The 21,164-nt window shown below is 38.0% G+C and overlaps 1 protein-coding gene across 1 annotated transcript in view; it reads left to right on the top strand.

Annotated features, from left to right (window-relative positions):
* The window catches only part of TTC26 (tetratricopeptide repeat domain 26), a 56,535-nt gene extending 48,924 nt beyond the window's left edge, over positions 1-7,611 (top strand). Inside the window, exons 14-16 of the mRNA XM_026868586.1 lie at positions 1,225-1,331; positions 4,942-5,075; positions 6,416-7,611. Coding sequence (XP_026724387.1) covers positions 1,225-1,331; positions 4,942-5,075; positions 6,416-6,527 — 353 coding nt within the window. The 3' untranslated portion in view covers positions 6,528-7,611. The remainder of the gene's footprint in view (positions 1-1,224; positions 1,332-4,941; positions 5,076-6,415) is intronic.
* The last annotated feature ends 13,553 nt before the right edge of the window (positions 7,612-21,164 follow it).

Genomic DNA, 21,164 nt, shown 5'->3' with positions numbered 1-21,164 from the left:
TTTTTTTGTTTAATTTTATTGTACTATTTATATCAAATTCTTCTTAGAGAAAGAAAAAAAAAAAGAACTAGCACAGTATTCCATTTCTGTAGATAGGTGGGTTGGTGTATGGAAGTTAAGACCTGGCTGTTTGCCACGGTGTATGGTATCTGGAGCAGATTAAAGAAAAGCCTGATTTGATGTCCTGCAGCTTCCTAAACGAGAAGTGTCTATAAATCCTGTGATTTGGTGTTATATATTTATTGTTGATGATTGCCACCCATTCTACCTGCAAAACATGTATTGGCACAGTGGGCACAGATATAATAACCTAGATAGAGTCCCTCTTTTGAAAGAGCATTATAGTGGTCCATGTGTGAACAGCCAGCTACTTAGTAGCTGGTAAGACTTGAAAAAGAAAGGAATACTTAATTTCATTTTGTTTTCTCCCAGTACTTGAATGAGTCTGGAATTACCAATATCAACCTCAGATTCAACAGAATGGGTTCTTATTTCCAGAAAATCAAGTTATAGAACTCTTTGTGTTCAGACATCCTTCTAGAATTTCCACTAGCTGAGATGGAACATTCAGATTCTTTTATTTCTAATTGTGTAGAGTTAAAGGCCAGTGAAAAAGTCTAGTCATATAGGCAAATTTAAAACCAGCACAAAATCTCAGGAATTTGGAAATAGTTTTCTAGTAGATGCATAATGACAAGGTTTTTTATGCTTGGAGGGGCTTCTCCCCCTCCTCCCCCGCTTTTGGTTTGTTATGAATCATGGGAATTGAATGTTTAGATTGAGGTGGGCACCAAGTATTAAAGACCTCAGTTAGGTGCCAATTAAAATTTTTCTGTGTGTAAGAACACATAATCCTAAATCTCACCATCTAAATGGATTGCTACAGTTCATTGTCCTGCATAAAATAACTTCTCTAATGCTTTCTATTTTGTTCCTTAATCACGTCTGAAATAATGAGAGTTGTGCTTACTGCTGTATCTGTGCAATATAAATTGAGTTGTAAACGCCACAGTTATTCCTCTTGACGTTGGTATTCTCTGATAAATTTGCTGTTATCACTAGTAAGGCAGAAGATAAGGACAGGTTTCCTTTCCCAACCTCGTGCTCACAGGGTGAGGCATGCATTTACATTAAGCAAAGAAATTGAACATTTATTCAACCTGCCATTTAGTACTGTGCATGGCGTATTCTTTTTGCAAACCCGGCTCTTTGTTGTTATTGCAGATATTATGAATAAGAAACCACAGCTGGCCTGGAAGATCTATCTGAAGATGGAAACCTCAGGGGAGTCCTTTAACCTATTGCAGCTCATTGCAAATGATTGCTACAAAGTGAGTCTTCTCTTTAGAACTTGGTGTATATCATGTTGATACAGTGATTGTACCAACAGCCATTTTTTTGATACTTTCAATCATTGTCATCACTAGCGAACTTTCTTTTATAACCATGGGATGTCTAATAATGTAGATGTGTTGGCAAGGATTAGTCAATATTTTAACCTACAGGCCTTCTTGGTAGACAACCCACTGATTAAAATGTTGGTAAATTACTGCATGCTTGAGCCATCGATAATGATAACAGTCTCTTCTCCTACTAGGGATTCAGTGTTGGTAGAAATGACAAGAAACTTTTAAGAAGAAAAAAATCTAGCATAGATTCAGCAAGGAACCACATGCTACATTTTTTTTCTTCTAGGACAACGTTATTTTTTCCTTAAAGCTTGTAATGGCAATGGGAGATACTCCCTTGTTAATCATAAAGAAATGGAAAGAGAATTCCCACAACTGCTATTCTATCTGCCCAAGCAGGGCAGAGAGACATGGGGAGGTGCAGTCATTAGGAATAAAACTACTAAGAAAAAACGGTGAACTTAACTGCCTACAGTGGGATCCCTGCTAACACATAATAGTTCTTCTTTTGAACATTTTCTAGAGGGGACTTTAAAAGAGATGAGGTTAGACTAAGGTGTCTAACATCTTTAAAAGTTGAGCTAGACAAGACAATGTCCACTTTAGTAGGGATGCTCTGGACAATTTAGAACAAGTTAAAATATATGCTATCTCACTTGTACTAAGCTTCTAGATTGTGTTTACTAGTTCTGATGCTCTGTGCTAATGCACTGCTGGCACACCTCCAAATTCTAGTTTATACAAAGCTATGTTAATAGTGAAGAGATTTTGGGAAGCTGATTACAATTCTGCCTAAATTCCTAACATCCAGTTATGCAGATGGTGTCTGTACACAGTGAGACTTAGCTTTGGTTCAAGTCTTTTTGCTGTTCTGCAAAGCATGTAAAGAAAACATGAAAGCTTGATCCACAGGATGGATGTAGAGGTATATAAAGAAAACTTGTTTGACAGGATTGTAAATGGTGCTATAGGATAAAGAAAAATTGGTTGTCCTGTGCAGAGTACTACTGTGCAAGATTTCAGTAGACAATAATAGGATGCTGCATCCAGCATCCTCTCTGCCCTTTACAAGGATGATTGCCCTGTTCTGGGACCTAGAGGAGGAACAGCTCAGTGATAGGAGAAAATGACATTATTTGGAAAAGTGTCATGATGAGACACAGGCCATCCACTTTTCAGAATTTATTGACTAGAGCCAGAAGGTGGACTGAAGTTATTTTAGATTAAAGACAGATTGTAATTTTGTGATTGTGAAAATATAGTAGTTCGCTTTTTTAAGAAGGCAGATATGGGAAGAGCAGAACACAGATAATAGGTGTAAAGTTCATGAAGCTGGTTTGGTGGAGCCTAGTGCAAGCGAATACACAAGGGCTAGCAGCTATTAGCATAGGCTTATGACAGTGACCAAACTTGCCATCATAGAGGAAAGCTAGTAAACTGAGTCCTATTGGAAAACCTCCCAATGACTCTCACTTCAGACTCTCCCAAGAGCAGCAATATCCACATACTACCTGTAACGTTCTTTTTAGCTTTTTTCCTTCATCTGACAAAGTAACATGTTCTCAAAAATCCTAACACGTAACTGAAAGTCAGAAAATCTGCATTGTGATCTCAAAAGCATTCTTCTAAAACTGAGCAAATTATCTCTTGCACATCTTTCAAGTATTCAGTCTGCACATCTTTCAAGTATTCAATCCACCATCTCACCCTTAAAGTCTTGTTGCTCAAGCAGGTGTCTATGCCTCTTCTGTTTCCTGTACCTGCAATTCGTGTAAGCAAGTTGACAATCAGACCTTGTGTAAAATCTCTCTCTAGACCATTTTAAGTCTCACTTGAATCAGTTGATGACTTTTACTAAATTGTTCTCAAAATCTTACTATATTCTACAGGAGAAGCAGCTCCACACTTTGGATTTATCTAGAGCTCTTAAAAACTGTTCTTACAGGACTAAATTTTTCAGCCTAATTATGTGTCTCCATATGGCCATAAATGACGGCTCCAAAAATGAAGGAATTTAATTTCAAAATTGATTACTGTAGTATTATAATTTGTCTTTCTACACTGCCAACTATTTGTACCTCTTCTGCTAAATGGCAAGGCCCATGTTGTTTGAGTTTATGTAGCATTTTCCAGTTGTTTCTGAAACATATTATATTGGAGGTCCACAGACAGCACCATAGCTGTAACTTAAGTAGGCAGTTGCACTAGACTTCATTCAACAAATGCTGAATGAACACGAATGGAGCAAGGCCAACAGAGTCCCGAGACTAGGTGTGGCTTGATGCCTCATTGCTATGCTGATAGAAGCTGATCAGCAAGGAAGTCAGGATGCAGGACTTCTGGCCAATATCTTGCTGCTTTTCATGCAATAGCCCATTTTACCCATGTAGGGAACAGCACATGACTTGAGGTGACGCATTTCCTGCTTTTATGTCAGGTAGAGGACATTAAACCTGTATCTGCTTAATGGAACTAGATCAGATGCCAGTTTGGAGAGATCAGTATTCAGTTTTTTCTTTTTAGCTGACACATCCGGTGCTGTTTGTACTATCTTTATTCCCATCCATTTAAATGGTTGCCAGCCACCTGTGGTTAAAATCACCATTTATGTGAAGAAAGGGGAATTATTACTCCTTCTGTAGTGCCTGTGTTTCTCTGACTAAGGTTTCCAAATGTAACTCCCACAGCCTGTCCTTTTTTCTCAGCAGATGCAGGCTTCCAGCCACCAAAGGATAGGAGGTTGTGCTCAGTCTACCTTCTGTGCTCTCTCAAGGGAAGATGCTAGCCACAAACATACTGCTGTTCAGGCTTGCCCAAATGAAGAACACTCACAGTCATAGACAAGGTCCACATGGGTTATGCTGACTTCAAAAGCCACAGTTACTGTGGTCACTCCTTTCACACTGGCTTGCCCATCAGCTTGCTTCTTGTTCCCATTTACAAGTAAAGAACCTAAAGCAGAAAAGATAGGCTACACAGTGGATTTTCCTATGCTGAGAAAAATTCTGGTCACAGAATCTTATTTCATACTGTACTGTAACAGTGAAGAAAAAAATACAGCTCTAAGTTAAACCCAAAAGACATCCAAATATGTCTCTGTTACCATCTCTACATGAGGAAAAGTGGTTTTGTTTTCAAATGTTTGGACCAGTTTGAAGTTGATATTCTATCAAGGACTTTGGTATAGTTGGTACGACACTAGATAGGGCACCTCATAAAAAAAATTTCTGTAAGCTAATGTTACCTGTATATGATCAAAACAACAGTGCTGATCATTGCCTACTGATAAAGTTCATGGTGCAGTTTGTCTATAATATCTTCAAAGACATAGAGCAGTAACATTCTAATACCACCTGTTTCCCTGTGTCGAATTGAAACGTGCCTGTTCTGTGTCACTTGCTGCCTGCAGAAAAACAGGGAAACACACATTGCTCCTACGACTCACTGGTTTCAGAAAACTGAGCTCAAAATTTTTAATCCCCTTTTGAAAGATGTCCATATAGTCAGGAATAATGTTTCACTTTCTGTGCAGATGCATCAATTTTACTATTCAGCCAAAGCGTTTGATGTTCTGGAGAAACTAGATAGTAATCCTGAATACTGGGAAGGCAAGAGAGGTGCTTGTGTGGGTGTCTTCCAAATGATCTTAGCTGGCCGAGAAGCAAAGTGAGTATTCTGTGTTGTATCTGAATTTATTTTGCGCTTTTCCTATTTCCAGTTAGCTGTAAGCCAAAATCATAATCTTAGCTTTAGGACTAGGTGTCCTCTTCCAATTTTTACTGACCTTTCAGAGAATAGACACTCTGACCAGTGGTTCTATATGCAGTGTTCAATTTGAAGAGTATCTTCCACACCAACAATTGAAGAATATATGTGGAGAATAACTTACCAGTGAATGCTATGAACTGTAGGAAACCAAACTACATTAGTCATTATACTAAGAAGAGCTAAGTTATAAATGTAGTATGTTCATGAACTGAAGGAAAAGAATCTCATTTCATGTTGATAGCGTAAGAATGGAAAAATGTCCCATAACATTTTAAGGTTCATAGAACTAAGGAAACATTTACTCAGCGCTGTAGGAAGGACATGATTTCTCTAAACAATGAGTAGATGCAACTGTGCTTTCACTAAAATTTGCTTTCTGAAGACACTGTCCATATCAGACAAATATAGTTACTTGATGAAAGCTTAAAGGAAATTATCTATGTTACTGATAATTTTGCTTTTCACCCATTTCACTGGATGGGAGAATGAGAGTGAGTAGTGAGGCTGTATTTAAGAACTGTTCCCTCGTGAATATTCTGCTGTGATGCCAGATGGCCATTATCCTCTGGCCAAAGTTGCTGTTTCGTGCATGACTGGATGGTGTGTATCTTGGCTTCTACACCTTCCTTGTATTCCCTTCTCTGCTGGAATAATAATCTCATTAACTGCTGCACCCTTCAAGTGTCCTTTTAGCAATTACTGTAATAAATGCAGTAAAATACACGTAGCTTGCTTGTTTTTCAATGTGCATACATGTTCTTGCTGTAAAGTAGCTGGCAAACTGCAGGTTCATATTGGTTTACCCTATTGGTAATCTTCATTTCAATGTTATTTGTATTTATATGTAAGATGCTTTGGCAGCATTAAGCTAGATGTTGCCATTCTGAAGACTAGCAAGTAGAATTAAAGAAAAAAAAAGTGCTTTGTTCTGGGAAACTATTTTGCAAGAGTAAGGATTTATTTATAAATACACATACTCTAAACTCCAAACTAATTACATTTTGCTGATTTTTTTACTTAAATTCTCTCCTTGTTGCAATTGTATACATGATGGGTTTTGTGTGTGTGTGTGTCCTGGGATCTCATCTACTGTGCATTTCTACCTATTCCTGCTCTGCAGATGAGTGGACCTCTCTGTCTAGGAACAATGTTTTTCAAAATAGTTTGGATGTGGGTACTTGGTTATTGTATCAGTTAAGTGTTACTCTCATTTAAATCTTTGCTTTTCACCTTTGTAGAGAGACTCTGCAGGAAGTACTGCATCTTCTGAAGAGCACTGGTAATTCTCAAGTAGAATACATTGTCCGCATCATGAAAAAGTGGGCCAAGGAGAACAGAGTCCCTGTTTAAGTTAGAGCCACAAAATGGAACGGTTTGGTTTGGTTACTACTCTGTGTGTGGCTGTAAGATGTGAGTCTTGGTTTCTCCTGTGCATTCTGGGTATCTCTTTCTGTGCAGGACTTTAGACAAGCAGGTTGATCCAGCTGAGCAACAGTGTAGTGCGGTGAGATTGCAAACCATACAGCAAGTTGGGGTTTTTTTTTGTTAAAGCTTTACTGGTACCTCTTCTGTTGCACCACTCTCCATTCCTCATTCAGTGTTTCAGTTTTTTAGTAAATACAACTGTCCACAAATCAAAATGCTCCTCAGATGTTCCCCAGATTTCTCACAAGAGTTACCGGACTGCTTTGTGGGGTTTTTTTCAGCAAGCATTCTGGCCTCTGGAGAAGAATCATTTGTTAAATGACTGAGACAAATCTACTTCAGCACGTGATGGAATGTGAGAAGTAGAGAGGATGATGGTGACAACCAAAAGCCATTACTAGGGTATCAGATAATACATGAAGACTTCTATATATTACCTGTCTGGGGTAAAATACAAACCGTATTCTGTACACTGTCCTTTTCTGGATAAATCTCAATACTAATACCTTCACTTCTTTTTTTTTTGGCTATAAGGATTGTTTTCTCTCATAATATTTTTTTCAGACCATGGAGATTTGACTGACTATTGTTCAATCTTGCTTCGAGGTTTGACATTCAAAACATTTATTCATGTTAATATAATTCATGTGAGTAATCCATTTAGTTTAGCAATCTGATGGATAAAAGAACTGGATATTTTGAATAATTTTCTTTAGCATTTACCACCCTCATTAGCAATACATTTATTATAGTTCTGGATTTATTATACTCTCCTGTTTTTTAAGGAGAACAATTCACGGAATACATAATTGTAAAAGAAGGCAACAGTTATAACATAGGAATATATATATATTTTAGTGAAAAACATTTGTATATTATTTGTAAAAGGAAAATTTACCTTTTGTAAATTTGTAAAATACTTACGAAGGATTTTTTTTATCGTTTGGGGAGGAAACTCAGAATATCGTGTTCTCTACTGTCCGTGCTTTCATTAAAGCTCCTAATTGAATCTCCATTTGAATGTCTTATTGGTCTGTGTTGCTTCATACTGCAGAAGTTGAAATAGTATATTCATTTTGCTGAGGAGGAGGCAGATTTGTGACTGGTCATTAAATGCATGTTCAGTAATCAGCCAAAGGCAAGCCAATGGCCTTGGTCCTGATTTTATGGTAGTTTGCTGAAAATAAGGAGGCTGGCTGTGTATGGAACATATACATCTTTCTGCCATATAACATGTCAGTGTTTTTACTGCTTTAAGCAAAAACTGTGGGTATCATTATTCAGGTACCTAGAAATACCTTGATAGTTGTGGCTACTTGTATTTACATCTAGAAAATTGATCCATCATACTAGCAACAATAACAGCCTTTTGGCAGGGGCAACTTTACACTCATTCAAAAAAAGCATGAAAGGAGCAGTATTTTCACTGAAAGCAGTTACAAAACATGTTTCACTTGTAAAAGGTATTTTTGTTTTCCCTCCCAGTTTAATTAACTTGGAAACAGATTGGGAATACAATTATGAGTGTTGGTACAGAGCTTCAAAAAAACACGGTGGTAGCTTTGTAGCAGATGCTGAATGCATCTTATTACTCCCTTTATTGAAGTTTAACCTACAGGATAGCTGAAGAGCACCCAAATCCATTGCAGACCATTTTGCATGTTGGTTGAATCTTCTGACATAAGTGTGATGGCATTGCAGCATAAGGGCTTGGGGAACTAATTTTAAATTCTCTGTCTCTGGCCAGCGAAGAAGTTTTTGAAAACCTCACCTTTACTCACTACAGTCACAAAGTCATATTTGATATGCTAAATAATGTGCGTTTTAGCACAGTGCATTTTATTGACTGGTAATAAAGCTTTTGTCATTTAAGACATAAAGAACAGGGGACTGCAGGGCTTTGCCTTGAGCAGTGATGAAATAAAAAATATATTACATATTGTCCTAGAGTTTAGGGTCTTGGTAATGGAACAGATATGTAGGTACTATTAAAACACAGAACAAGAAAAATGCTGAAATATTGGTGTTTATTTTGCCTTAGAGATACATTCTAAGAACATCTTCTGTTGTTTGATTTGAGATCATATTCAAAGAACAGAGGTGTGAATAGGAGTTGCCTTAGCTGTGACAGAAAGGGAAGTTAATAAAGAGTTTCTAAAGCTGTTTCTCCAGTAGAGTTAAGAAAATCTTATCCCCGTCCATTTCCATATTTCCTTTAACTGTGGAAATGTAAGGAGTCAAGGTACTCTAAGTAGGACAGATACGAGTAAAGGTAGATGTAGACAACAACAAAAAAAGTGACCTATACAGAACGAGCAGGCGGTGAAGAATGCATGTGCAGAGTCAGGGAAACAGGTAAGATTATTGTGTCAGAAGTGAATATAAAATTGAAACAGTTGCATTTCAGATAATGTAGTGGAGGAAGAGACTAAGGCAGAAAGAAATTGCTGCATCATTAGAATTTCAAGGAAGAGCATGGAAAATACATGCTTATTTCTTATACTCTGAATAAGCATCTGATTCTGGAAAATAAGCTACAGAGAATCACAGAAGGTACTGTGCTAGCAGTCATATCATAATACTGACTGGTAGACAAAACCAAACCCAAACCAGAATACAACTGGTTTTAGTTGGGTACTGACCCACTCCTGTTAGGTAAGGAGGATGACCCTTAACTAAACTTTGCAATACCTGAACAACATTTATGTCAATAATATCTAAGAGAATTACACCTGCAGGGGAGGCCGTTTATCTTGTCTGTTGCTGCAGGTGAGTTCCAGGATAACATCTGCTTTGACCAGCATCTGAAGTGATCCAATATAGCAGCTTGGATTCATTCTGGAATCCCACATATAACTTCTACATCTATGCAGCATGGATTAAAACAGCTGGAGCCAAGTAGCATACTAAACTGGAGGTGGCAAGTTCATTGTGAAGGAGAAGTCACATCATGTTCCAACTCTGTGGACTGTAGCAGGCATTTAGGTTTATGTGGTTCCCTCAGTTTGAAGATTGCTCATTGCTCTTCATAAGAGAGTTGTCTAAGGTTGCATAAGGAACTTGGCCATTAGCTTGGCCACAAAATAAACAACTACATATATATCTGTTGTTGCATGTAGTTTCACTGTATGGGACCTATACATCCATTGAGGAACACATCTGTGTTTTGCCCATTGGTTTACTCTTTAACTAAATCTTCCCTGTAGTATCTCCGGAAGTAATTTTCAGTCACTATTTTCTGAGTTTCATTTCCAGACTTCCCTCTCCCTGTTTCATCTATTCATATGATCACTGATTAAGTAGATAATTGCATGGAAGTGCCACCAGTAACCATGAAAATCAAGTCATTAATCACCTATTAGATAATCTAACTTGACCCGACATAGCGCAAAATGGTGGATTTCATTGGCTAATCTTTGTGTTGAATCCAATTGCTTACTTGGCTTTCCATAAAAATATTTGCCAGAAAAACTGAGAGTCTTAATTTGAAGGAGAATGAAAACTGCATAGTTTGCAATTTGTTCAAATGGTTAAATCACCAAGTGGTTAAATCAATAACTTTGTTCACGTGTTTAATTCTAAATTCAGCTTGTTTGGCCTTGTTTTCTAATATTTGATTCTTCCAATGTCCATCTATTCCGCTAGTCATTAAAGCTTAGCATTCTTTGGTTTGGTTTGGTTTTTTGGTGGGTGTTTTTTTTCTATCTTTAGGTATGCATAAACTGCAAGCAAGTAATTTTCTGTTTGTATTAAAGACCACATCCCTTTTAAGGATGTTTTTCAGGCTGGAAAACTGGTAATCGGTTTGTCAACAGATTTTTTTTTTTTTTTTTAAAAAAAAAGGGCCATGTAGCACTGGGCATAATTAATCACTGTATGTGACACTATGCTCCTCCATACTGCTACATACTATTCTTCTTCATGTGTGCTCAAAGACTGCATTCACCCTTTTTGCCATATTATCACAGGGGGAGTTTGCATTAAATTCCTTCTTGACTGTGACATGACTAGAGTTTTTCCAGAACTGGTATTTTCAAGGATACAGTCTACCCTTCAGAAGAGACAGCCTATCTTTAGTTCTACAAAAAATATATTTTGTTCGAATGGGCTCACTTTTCCAGCTTATGCAAATCACTCTGTGTGACTGTCTTATCCTCACTAATTACCAGTCTTTCTCTGCAGCCTTTTATTAGTGCTGTTTTACATCTATATCTGGATCATCAAGGGATATGTTGGATCCTCCATCCTTCCAGGACCCTAATAAAGTAAACCCCCAAAACTTTCTGTTGATGCATGGTGATTGATGGCTACTTTTCATTATTTGTTAATCTCAACTTATTTAACACATACCTTACAGATACTGTATTATGCTATTTTTTAAATTAGGTATATGACATTAAAAATGTATGTATTGTATTTGTATAACTGCAATATTGTTGTATTCAGCTAAACTTGTAAAAGACCCATGTCATGGGAGGTAATACTTTCCATTCGTTCTTTATTAGATGAACTTTACAGCATCCCAGAAAGATTGATGGAGTCCAGTTATTCAAGACTGCTTTCAAAATGTGATATTTTTTTTTTCCCTACAATCACATTTAGAAGCCACACACTAAAAGCTTGCTTTTGATTTTCTAGAGTTTTACTTTCATTTGGAACAAATAAAGCAGGCATTTCACATCTTTGGGCAAGGGACAATTCCTAAATTCCTCACAGGTCTTGTTTAACTGATTAATTACACTAGCATCTATTTATAGATTTAAAAGTAAAAATCTGTATTTAGCAAGAGCTGTGACTTTTGAGACGAAACAAATAAGTGAACTTCTGTCTCAGTTCACACGCATTGTATTGTGCTTAATTGTTCCACATTACATTACTCTTAGTAAATCCTTAAGATAATTTAAATAATGAATACAGTAAAATAACTGATGGTCTTTTGCAAGTAGATCTTCAAGAATCTGGGACTAAAGTTGTTTTGACAGGAAATATGCTATGGGATATTTGTAGCAATTCTCAGATACAGATAAATCTTAACTGAAAAGTGGGATGCTACCTATGCTGTTGTCTCTGGATTGCACTTCCATGGACCTAGGAATTGCATAGCTTTTTTTGAATCCTCAAACCACAGTTAAAGCTGGTCCTTAACTAGGGAAGAGTGATGAGCCTCAGACTCCACCATCTGTCCTTTGATCACTGTAAGCAACTTCCATGTGGTCAGTTCTGTGAAAAACCACACAGAACAATGCAGAATTATGTAACATACAATAATATATTTTAAGAATACATATAATAGTGTTGAGATGGCTTATGCCATGTAGAAAAGAACCACACTTCAGTTCTAACAGTTACATTGCAAATTTTAACAGCTACAATTTTCTTTGACAATTTTGCCCTTCCTAAGCATGATGGGATCATTATGCCCATCTACTCTAAAGCTACCGGTAATCTTTTTCTTGCCTCACATCAGTAAGTGGGGCCATTATATGGGTAGCTGTTATGTGACAAAACACAACATGTTACTTTGCAGAACTGGGGAATTAATTAATATCACATGAAGTAAATGTGTCTCTTGAATATCCATGTGGGATATGTGCATTTAAGAAAACTTTATAAAACTTAAATTACAAAAAAAAAAAAAGATAAACCAGGTTTTAAACTGCCTGATATATTCCCAGTACTGTCATAATATTGGTGTTCTACAAGTTCAGTCTTACTTTTGTCTGACTTATTCGTGATGCCACATGTGCTGAACTCAGTCATTACTTAGCAAACTGGGAAGTTATTTGTTTATATAAAACAATGGTGGTTTTCCCCACCATTTAAAGGCAGATTAGCTATTTTCAGGTCACAGCAAAGTAATTTCTGAGGCAAGCTTTACAAGACTTCCCACTCAGTTTAGCTAGTTATTCCCAAACAGGTTTTGTCGCTGAGTCCGCTTTTCATTTCTGCACATTCTCCTTCACTACTGAGTGTTTTCCTTTCCCATCTATCCACTAACGTGACTGGCCTTACAGGACTACCACAAAGTACTGCCAGAAGTACTGCTGTTTTCTACATATCTCTTCCTCCCCTTGCCCCACCTCTGAGCATTACTTGTCTTGCTCTGCTTCACAGGCATTCGAAGCAAGATTTGTTCAGATTTGTAAAATATGCTAAGTCCTATGGAGGAGTAGAAATCAGCATGACACTAAGAAATAATCTCTTAAAACAGCAAGGATGTATTCAGATAAGCACCCAGTATAAGTTAAATCTGACTGCAAAATTACTTATCAGTGTAAGGGGGAATTCTTTTAAGGCCAAGAAAATTACATTGGAAATAGAGCTGTCATATAGAAAATGTACCTTGTTTTCACAGGCATTTCTTATATGTAGCATCCACTTTATTCTTAAAAATTGTCACTGCTATTGCTTCTATTCTACACTTGTTTAAATATGCTCAGAAAGCTTTAAATTTAATATGTCTTCTTAAAATACAACTTGAGGTGGAAAGAAAACATAATAAAATTCCATTTGTCTATTTATATTATTTGGGTATGGAAAATCATTTTTTAGTAAGTAATTTTTCAGATGCTATTTTTAATGCTGTGGCAACTCAGAAGCAGCTTTGTGTTGAATCTGCAAGCCTGGTATGTAGTTAATTCTCAGTGATGAATATGTGCTTTGCTTTTTAAAGGTAATTTAGCTTGGAAATAAAATTATGGAAGTATGAAAATGCTGAACAGAACATGCAAAGTATGCTTCTGACTATTCTGATCATAAGCTTGTTGTTGTTAAAATGTTAAAAATGTGGTAATTTGTTCATGCAATCACCCTCATCACTTATTTAGATATAGAACTTTATATAAGTAAAACCCTATAAGTTTTTGGTAAAATGTGCGGTGGGTGTGCAAGCTTTGTGGTGAGGTCCCCTTGCACCCTGGCGCTGGAGTAAACATACCTGCTTTATAACTCTATTCGAGTTGTAGAGTCTTTTTTTTTTTTTCTGCGAATCAAGTCAAAAGCAGGAACCAGAGAAAAAATAAAGAACAGTTTTCCAAGGTCACAGCCAAATATTACATTGTATGTCTCCATGATTCCTAGAAGATTGCTTTGCAATCTACATATGTATTATATGTTAGTCTCCTTTTTAGGAGGGTGAACATTGCTTGACGGTTGATTCCTGAACAGTAACTATACTAATCTTTTATATATGACAGTATCTAATAAATTAAATACATTTCTGATGATTATTAAAATATTTGGATTTCACGAAAACCCAGAAAATATCACAGTGGTGAGTGATCAAGGCTAGTCTGGCCTGGCTCGGTTTTCATGGGCACTGAGAGTGTTTGTCTTGTCCTACCTAGGTCAGCACTTGCAAGAGAAACCCTCAGCAAGAGCAAATCTATGGCACATTAGCTTTTGTATTGCTGGAATTACTTCCAGACCCTTCTACCTCATTAAACAGCATTACTACTGTTTTTAGTCTAGAAATTGCCATTCAAGCTGAGAATTCCCTACACTGCCTATTCTTCTTCACGTTACAGGTGGGTGGGGTAGCTGCTTGAAATTGTGACTCATATATTCTTGTGTGTTTTTAATTGGAAAAATAAAACCAGCAGACAACAATACAGAGATAAGACAATAACCTGACTCCAAAATTTCAGACAGTCTGCTAATCTTCGACTGCCTCCAGGGTGCTGGCTTGATGGAACAGGCTTTTCATGTGAGATAAGCATCCCATACTCCAAGTACCTTTAAAGAAATGGTGCAAATGAGGAAGAAAAATGAGGGACAGCTCCCCAGAGCACATAATCCTTCTCAATCTCTGTAAATATCTAGGTGTTTTTACACTGTCAAATGAGTAGGTGTGAATCGTAAAAGACATACCATTAAGGAAATCTATTCTTCCCAAAGGCAGCTTCTCTTCAGTTTTAAACTTGGCTTAAGTATGGTCTAAGTGGCATTGTTAGTCACAGTCAACAGGTGACAGGCAGATGCTCCTCAGTTTAAATTGCTTCACCAGTGAAAAATCTGCTCCTTTCCTATACATTTGTATTTTTGATGAAAAAAGCTTTTTGTGTGTGTTACCTGGTACTCCTATACAAAATCTCTTATGTGTTTATTTCTGACGTACCCCTTCTTGCTGTTCTTTGTATCTACAAGAAAAATCCAGGATTTTTGCTGAGAGGCTATTTTATTGTTGGTAATTCGGTGGGTTTAGTATTCTTGTGACTGTTTAGAAGGTATCTAATTTTTTTTTTTTTGTCTCTATTTCCTCCTCCTTCTTAGAAAAGTAAAGGGTAGACATGCAAAGAGGAATTTTCAAGTGATTTTAGACCTCAAACTAATCTTCACTGCTTGGCAGAGGAAACCTCAGATGCTGACATCCCCAAATTAATTTCAGTTTAGACACAGAGTCCACACACCTCTTCACCTACAGTCATTACTCCTGAACAAGTTTAGAGTTTGTCAGCCATAGCTGAGTTCACCCTTAACATTAGGAAAACTTAAAGATGAATGTCGCATGCTTGCTCCAGCAAGAAAACTTGACATCAGAAGCAGAAATAATTATTAACAATTTGGTTAAAAATAAAATGTAACTAGAAAAGTGTTCTTATCTTGTTAGTTACAACTGATTTTGCTACAGTTATCTGAGGGAACAAATTACTTGCCTTTTGCTTGGTAAATGCACTCACTTAAGAGATGTTGTTTAACGTCTCAATATCTCACCTCCTCTCCAGGATCAAAAGCTGTTCCCAAGAGCAGCTTGTTCGAGCGGCTTGCTCTTCCTTGGCCACGATGTAGTTCTTCCTTCCATTTTCTCTCATCCCTTTCTCTTCCTAGCCTGTTATTCCATGTAAACTCAGCACTTGAGGCTTTGAATTTTCTCTGAGGTTTCTTTAATTTAACAATCATACTCTATTTATTAGCTTAAAGAATGTTACAATGTTCTTGATACAAAGAAATGATTACTTGTTTTGAGATTTATTTACTTATTTACTTACGGAAAACTGCTTAGCAACTTACTTATAGCAAGTTATAGTATTACTTATGGTATTTTTAAAATATTGCTAAGAATCCTACTTGCCTAGACTGCTCTGTGGAATTTTACCAAGGACTACTGCGTTCATAAAACAAAGCAGTTCCCTGTGAAAATCTACCAAGAACTATAATGTTCAGCAAAATACTGTAGTTTTGTCCTTGGGGAACAGGTGTGCTCTAATTAGTTGGAATCTTGGTAGTGAGTAAAGATAGCCATATACGGATGGTAGAAGTTCTATTGGTTCTCTTAGATAAGATAGAATGAGTAAACCAGCTGAAAAACACTCTTGTTAATCAATAAATTGGCCAAGAGAATCTGCACATGCTCTGGGGAAAAACCAAGGTGAGAAAGACTACGAGCCTTCCTTCCAAAGACCCCTGAACACACCCACCAGGAGGCAATGCGCAGGTGCAAAGAGAACATAAACTGCTGACACCAGCCTTTCGAACTAACCCAGCCTTGGTCATGTGTATGTATGTTTGTGTTATGTAATCCAATGAATATGTAGATTCACACTCTATAAGTTTTTGGTAAAATGTGCAGTGTGTGTGCAAGCTTTGTGGAGAAATCCCCTTGCACTCTGGCTGGAGTAATCATACCTGCTTTATAACTCTATTCAAGTTGTAGAGTCTTTTTTCTGTGAATCATTCTGTAGAGTGTAAAAGTCACCAGACATACAGAAGTTGTGTCAGTTTTGAAGTTCTCACTAAGAAACTGCATGTGAACAGCACAGATGATAGATAACACACCCACCTTTCATTAAGGAACTCACATTGCTATGACACACTCCTGTAAATGCCTTCACTTTTTTAGCATGAAGATTTGCCCCAGTTTCTAGCTTATTGTTAATATGAGATAAAAGCCAACATTCTGTTTTTGTCAGCTACCCACCAGATACCTAGTAGTACCATTTATGTTGTCCTGGAACTCAACATAGTATTGGATGACCATTCCTTATTTCAGGAAGTGAACAAAAGATGTACCTAAATCCACTTCTAAAGGTAAAAAGTATTTCTAGTTCAGCAACAGTAACTACCTTTCGCATAAAAATTGTTGCTACCCTTAAAACTTATTGTTACTGAAACCTTGAACTTTTGTACAGGTTTGTTCAAAGCTTTCCTTGAAGTCTTGAAAGGCAGTCCAGTGTCTCATAGGCTCCAACTTTCATTCTCCAAGAAGTAAGATTTGACCAGTTCACAGAGACCAATATACCAGCGCATGGGATAAGGTTCACAGTCACGGTTCCTCTGCCTTGAAATTGGGATAAAAGAGAATAAATACTCTGTCCTGGTAAAGTATACCCTAATTACCTGAAGCTAATGCACACTTTCTAGTCCCAACATCTTGCATTTCTCCACCTGCCTACAGTCCTGAACCACTGTTTACTTCACTGAATAGAGTTCTTTGTACTTTTAAAGGATGTGACAGAGCAGCTGGTAACAACTCTAAGTACATGTGCCTGAGGAGAGAAAGCTAGAGGTATGTTCTGTAGGAAACAGTATGTTTAATTAAATGAATTAAAAAACATATATATATATATATATATATATATATATATATATGAATGAGAGGGAAGGATCCTGTAGATAGAAGAAATCACTTCTGCAAAGGTTTGCAGGGTATTGGTGCTTGGTTTTGGAAAGAGGGGGGGGTTTATTCCTCGAATTCTGGATCTGGCAGGAAACAACTTAGTAAAACTGTAGGATGGAAGACAAGTTCAATAAAAAGCATACTTGAATCCAGAGAGCCTCATTAAATAGAAACCCAGCAATGCCAGCCACATTTTTGGTGCAGTGGATTCTTGTGATGCAGCAGCAGTTCTAGTAAAAGCTACACAAACACCATCCTACCTGCAACTGTGTCACCCCCTGACACAGCAATGGAAGCTGCAGGGGCTGTGACAGAAGTTTCAGTGAAAGGACCATGAAGATCAACAAGATGCATGGTTGGACCACAAGAAACCAGGATACCAGGAGGATATAGTGAGGAAGCAACCCATGGAAAATTAGGATATTCTCACAAAAAAAACCCAAAGCCCAAACCTGGTAGAAGTATCTCTTTGAGACATTTGAGTGACTGATCTGACTGGCACAGGTATCAGCTGGCTACCAGTATAGCTCCGACCTCAATGTAGGTCCCAGTGCTCACCTTAAGCAAAGCAGAAGACAAACTGTCATCCTGTGCCAACTAAGCTTGAGTGGAGAAACTTGATATAAGCAAAACATGTTTTCTCCCACATTCCCATCCTAGGGCAACAGCCTCACAGCTTATGGAAGTAAAGTATTCAGCCTTTGAAACTGAAAGCAAGCTCTTTGGAGATAGACACAACTAATCATAAGGACAGTCTGCCTTCTGATGGGACCCTGGGCCTGCTGCTATGGGGTGTCTAGCCCAGAGGAAGCTTCCATTAGGTCCAGGACAGCAGCTAGCACTGGTCTGTAACGAAACAGGTACAGCTTAACACAACAAACATTACCGGCCCAAAAGGAAGAGAGACTGCTAGAGGTTTGTCTCTCTGATAGAGAAGCCATCCCAAGACAGAGCAGGAGGATCCCAGCTGCACCAGAGTAGAGGCCTCTGGTGGCTTACTGGTCTGTCTCCATTGTTTTCTGTATTTAAAACAGTCAGGTCAAGAAACTTCCTCTCACTGATGTGGCTGTAGCATGCCTAATTCTGAGCATCCACTTTGTATGATTTGCTCATACTGGCTTTCACCAATGAAATAAAAAGTTTCAAAATCACCTCAAAATTACTCTCTTTCTGCAGTTGTTAGATTTTCTTTAAACTCCTAATGTGCCTCTTTCAAGAGACACTTTCATTATTAAGTGTCCTTCATGTAACATACAAAAAGAAAAAAATCTATATTCTATATTGAACTATTTTAGCATGGTCATATCCTCTGAGAGAACACAAAATAATTGGTAAAACATATCTAATTACTTTTTTTTTCTTTTTTATATTGTGCTCCACCGACAAGTGCAGCACATTATACTATGTACAAACGATACCTGAGACAGAACTTAACATCAAAGAACAAAACAGGTAGCAGTACAGAAAAACAATCATGAAAAAAATACAAATCTAACTCCTCTTGAAAATGTTTGATATGGCACAAGCCTGGAACTCTTTTGGTGCCTTCTAAACTAAATCCCTGGGGAATTTAATATCTAGTGGATTTGGGTTGTTTCTTGGGAGTGTTTCCTGAGTGCTTCCAGTCTCTTAGATCAAATGTAATAATAACATATTATGGTAACTGCTATGCTTGGATCTGCTGCCAATTTTCTTTCTTATTTAGTTCAGATACTCAGTTCCAGAGCAAGCTGTCTTTAGTAATTTCACTTTAAATTCAAAGATCCAGAACTTAGTTTGTCTAGTTGCACAAACATTGAGCCTCATTAAAAAAGATGGTGTGCTCCAAGATGCTCAGAGGTTAGGTAACATATAAATACAAGGGTTTATTTGTCTAATTAAACTCCCAGAAGAAAGAGATGGAGAGGGTATATAAACAAATCAGTAAATATCTACAAAAAGTCTTAGATGTGAAAGACTGCTTCTACTATCAAAGTCTGCAATCTCATAACTTAGAACAAATGACTACCTGAAACTATTTCCAAGAACTACTTCTGGTTTTCTCTGTAACCCTGTCATAGGTCAGATGAGTTATTACTATCCAGCTTATTTTTTTCCTATTTAAAAAGCATGTTAAAAATCTGACCAGGAGGTGCTTCCATGTGTATCTACACTACAACCAAGATAATTTAAAATACCAAATACAGATACTTGCAAAACTTGTTTTTTTGTGGAGTACCTGTCCTAAATTCATTCCTTCTGAATATGTATCTTAGGGGACTGAAAGACAGAACTGAGTTTTAGGTTGGATACTTAAAATGCACAGCTTATCTTCATCCCTTTCTATGGATATGTCTAAGTATTACCTGTGAACAAAAATTGTTGTATTCCTGTTATTTTAATATCTAGTCTCCCATCTGATAATGGAAAACAAGTATTTGGCAGAGCTGCAGAAGAGTCCATGGCTTCCACATAAGGCTTTGTGTTTGCTAAGGAATAATTTTCTCATTTGCTGAGAAAAGCCCCCTTTCTACCATCACACGGTTTAATGGCATAGACTATATAGAAACTTTGATGAGAATTAGAATCTTCCTGGCAGGATCTGTAGGTCTGGAGCATATTGATACTCAGAAATACATTGCTTATTATGTGCATGACAAGACAGCTGTATGAAATTCTCAACAGTAGAACAAGTGGGATTTCCAAATAATTTTATTATGATGCTGAAATGTAAAAACATATTTGAGGAATACCTCTACCGAGCTTGCTAGTCATACTAGAACATGCAAGGTTTTAAGATAAAACGAACCCCTTTGACTATAAAGCTCAACAGAGCTCCTTTCAAGCTTCAAAAGGAGACAGCCTATGTTTCTCAGATCAGGTCAGTCATTCCACCAACTTCCTCCTGCTAGCAGTATTCTGGAACATCCTCCACTCCCTGTTAGTGAAATCATAGCTTTCAATAACGCTAGTGTCGCAAATCTTCTCTGGAGTCTAGATGAAAGTAAGCAGTCAAATCTAGACTTCGTATGCAACGAGAGGAAAACATCAAGCACTGTGATGAATGGTGTGCAAAGTGGAGTAAAGTGCTGCACAGAATGGCCCGCTACAATCATGCAAAATAATGCACATATGCAAATTATATTTGCATTTTTACAATTTTTAAAAGAGAACTTTTCTAAAAAAGAGAACAAAACCCCTTCTACCTAGTATTTTTAAGGCTAAAAAGGAGCAAAGAAACGGTCTTTCTCTCTGCTCCAATGAAGCTGGAGAATACAATGCACATGAAGATGTTCGTAGCTTCCCGAAACTTAGCAGTGCCTTGGTGGCACACCTCCATCTGGAAATACCAGCCATCAGCCTGTCAAAGTAGGTGGTGACAGACTGAAGAAACACTTGCACTCTTTGCAGGCAGCTCTTGCTCATGAAGGAAGTGTCGCTGCTGCTCGTACCCTGCCTTCCTTGCGTTGTCCCCTGTCTCGAGGACAACTCTTCCTCACCAGTCCACAGCTGCTCCCTGCAACCAGAACTGGTGCCCCTGCGAACCAGGCATGGCCGCAGAACCAGCAGCCTCTCCTCAGACGACAGCCGGGTGGCCAGGGCAGCGGCTGCTGTTCTGCGGCAGCAGGATGGGCTCAATCCGTCACGGAGCAGTTCTGTCAAACCCTGATCTTCTCAGCCGGTCCCGCAGCGCTTCAGACAGGGCGCGTGTTGATGCCCCTGGGACAAGATGCGTTCATACTGTCGCCCTTGCAGCCTGGAAGTGGTCAGTCTCCCCCGCAACCGAACTCTCGTTTAGGATTTAGGGGTGGGTTGTTTTTTTTTTTTTCTGCTGACTGATCTACAGCTGCTGAATTCAAGAGGCCTCAGAGCACCTTCCTCTAAGCAGGCCCGCGGCCCCGACAGCCATCCCACGCCGCCCCGAGAGTACGAGCGCTGCATGGCCCCACCAACGCCCGCTGTGGGCG

The sequence above is a fragment of the Athene cunicularia genome (assembly GCF_003259725.1).
Source record: "Athene cunicularia isolate RWA chromosome 1 unlocalized genomic scaffold, athCun1 chr1_part2, whole genome shotgun sequence".
Lineage (NCBI taxonomy): Eukaryota > Metazoa > Chordata > Aves > Strigiformes > Strigidae > Athene > Athene cunicularia.
Note: the sequence above shows the minus strand (reverse complement) of the source record. Positions and strands in the feature narration are given on the sequence as shown.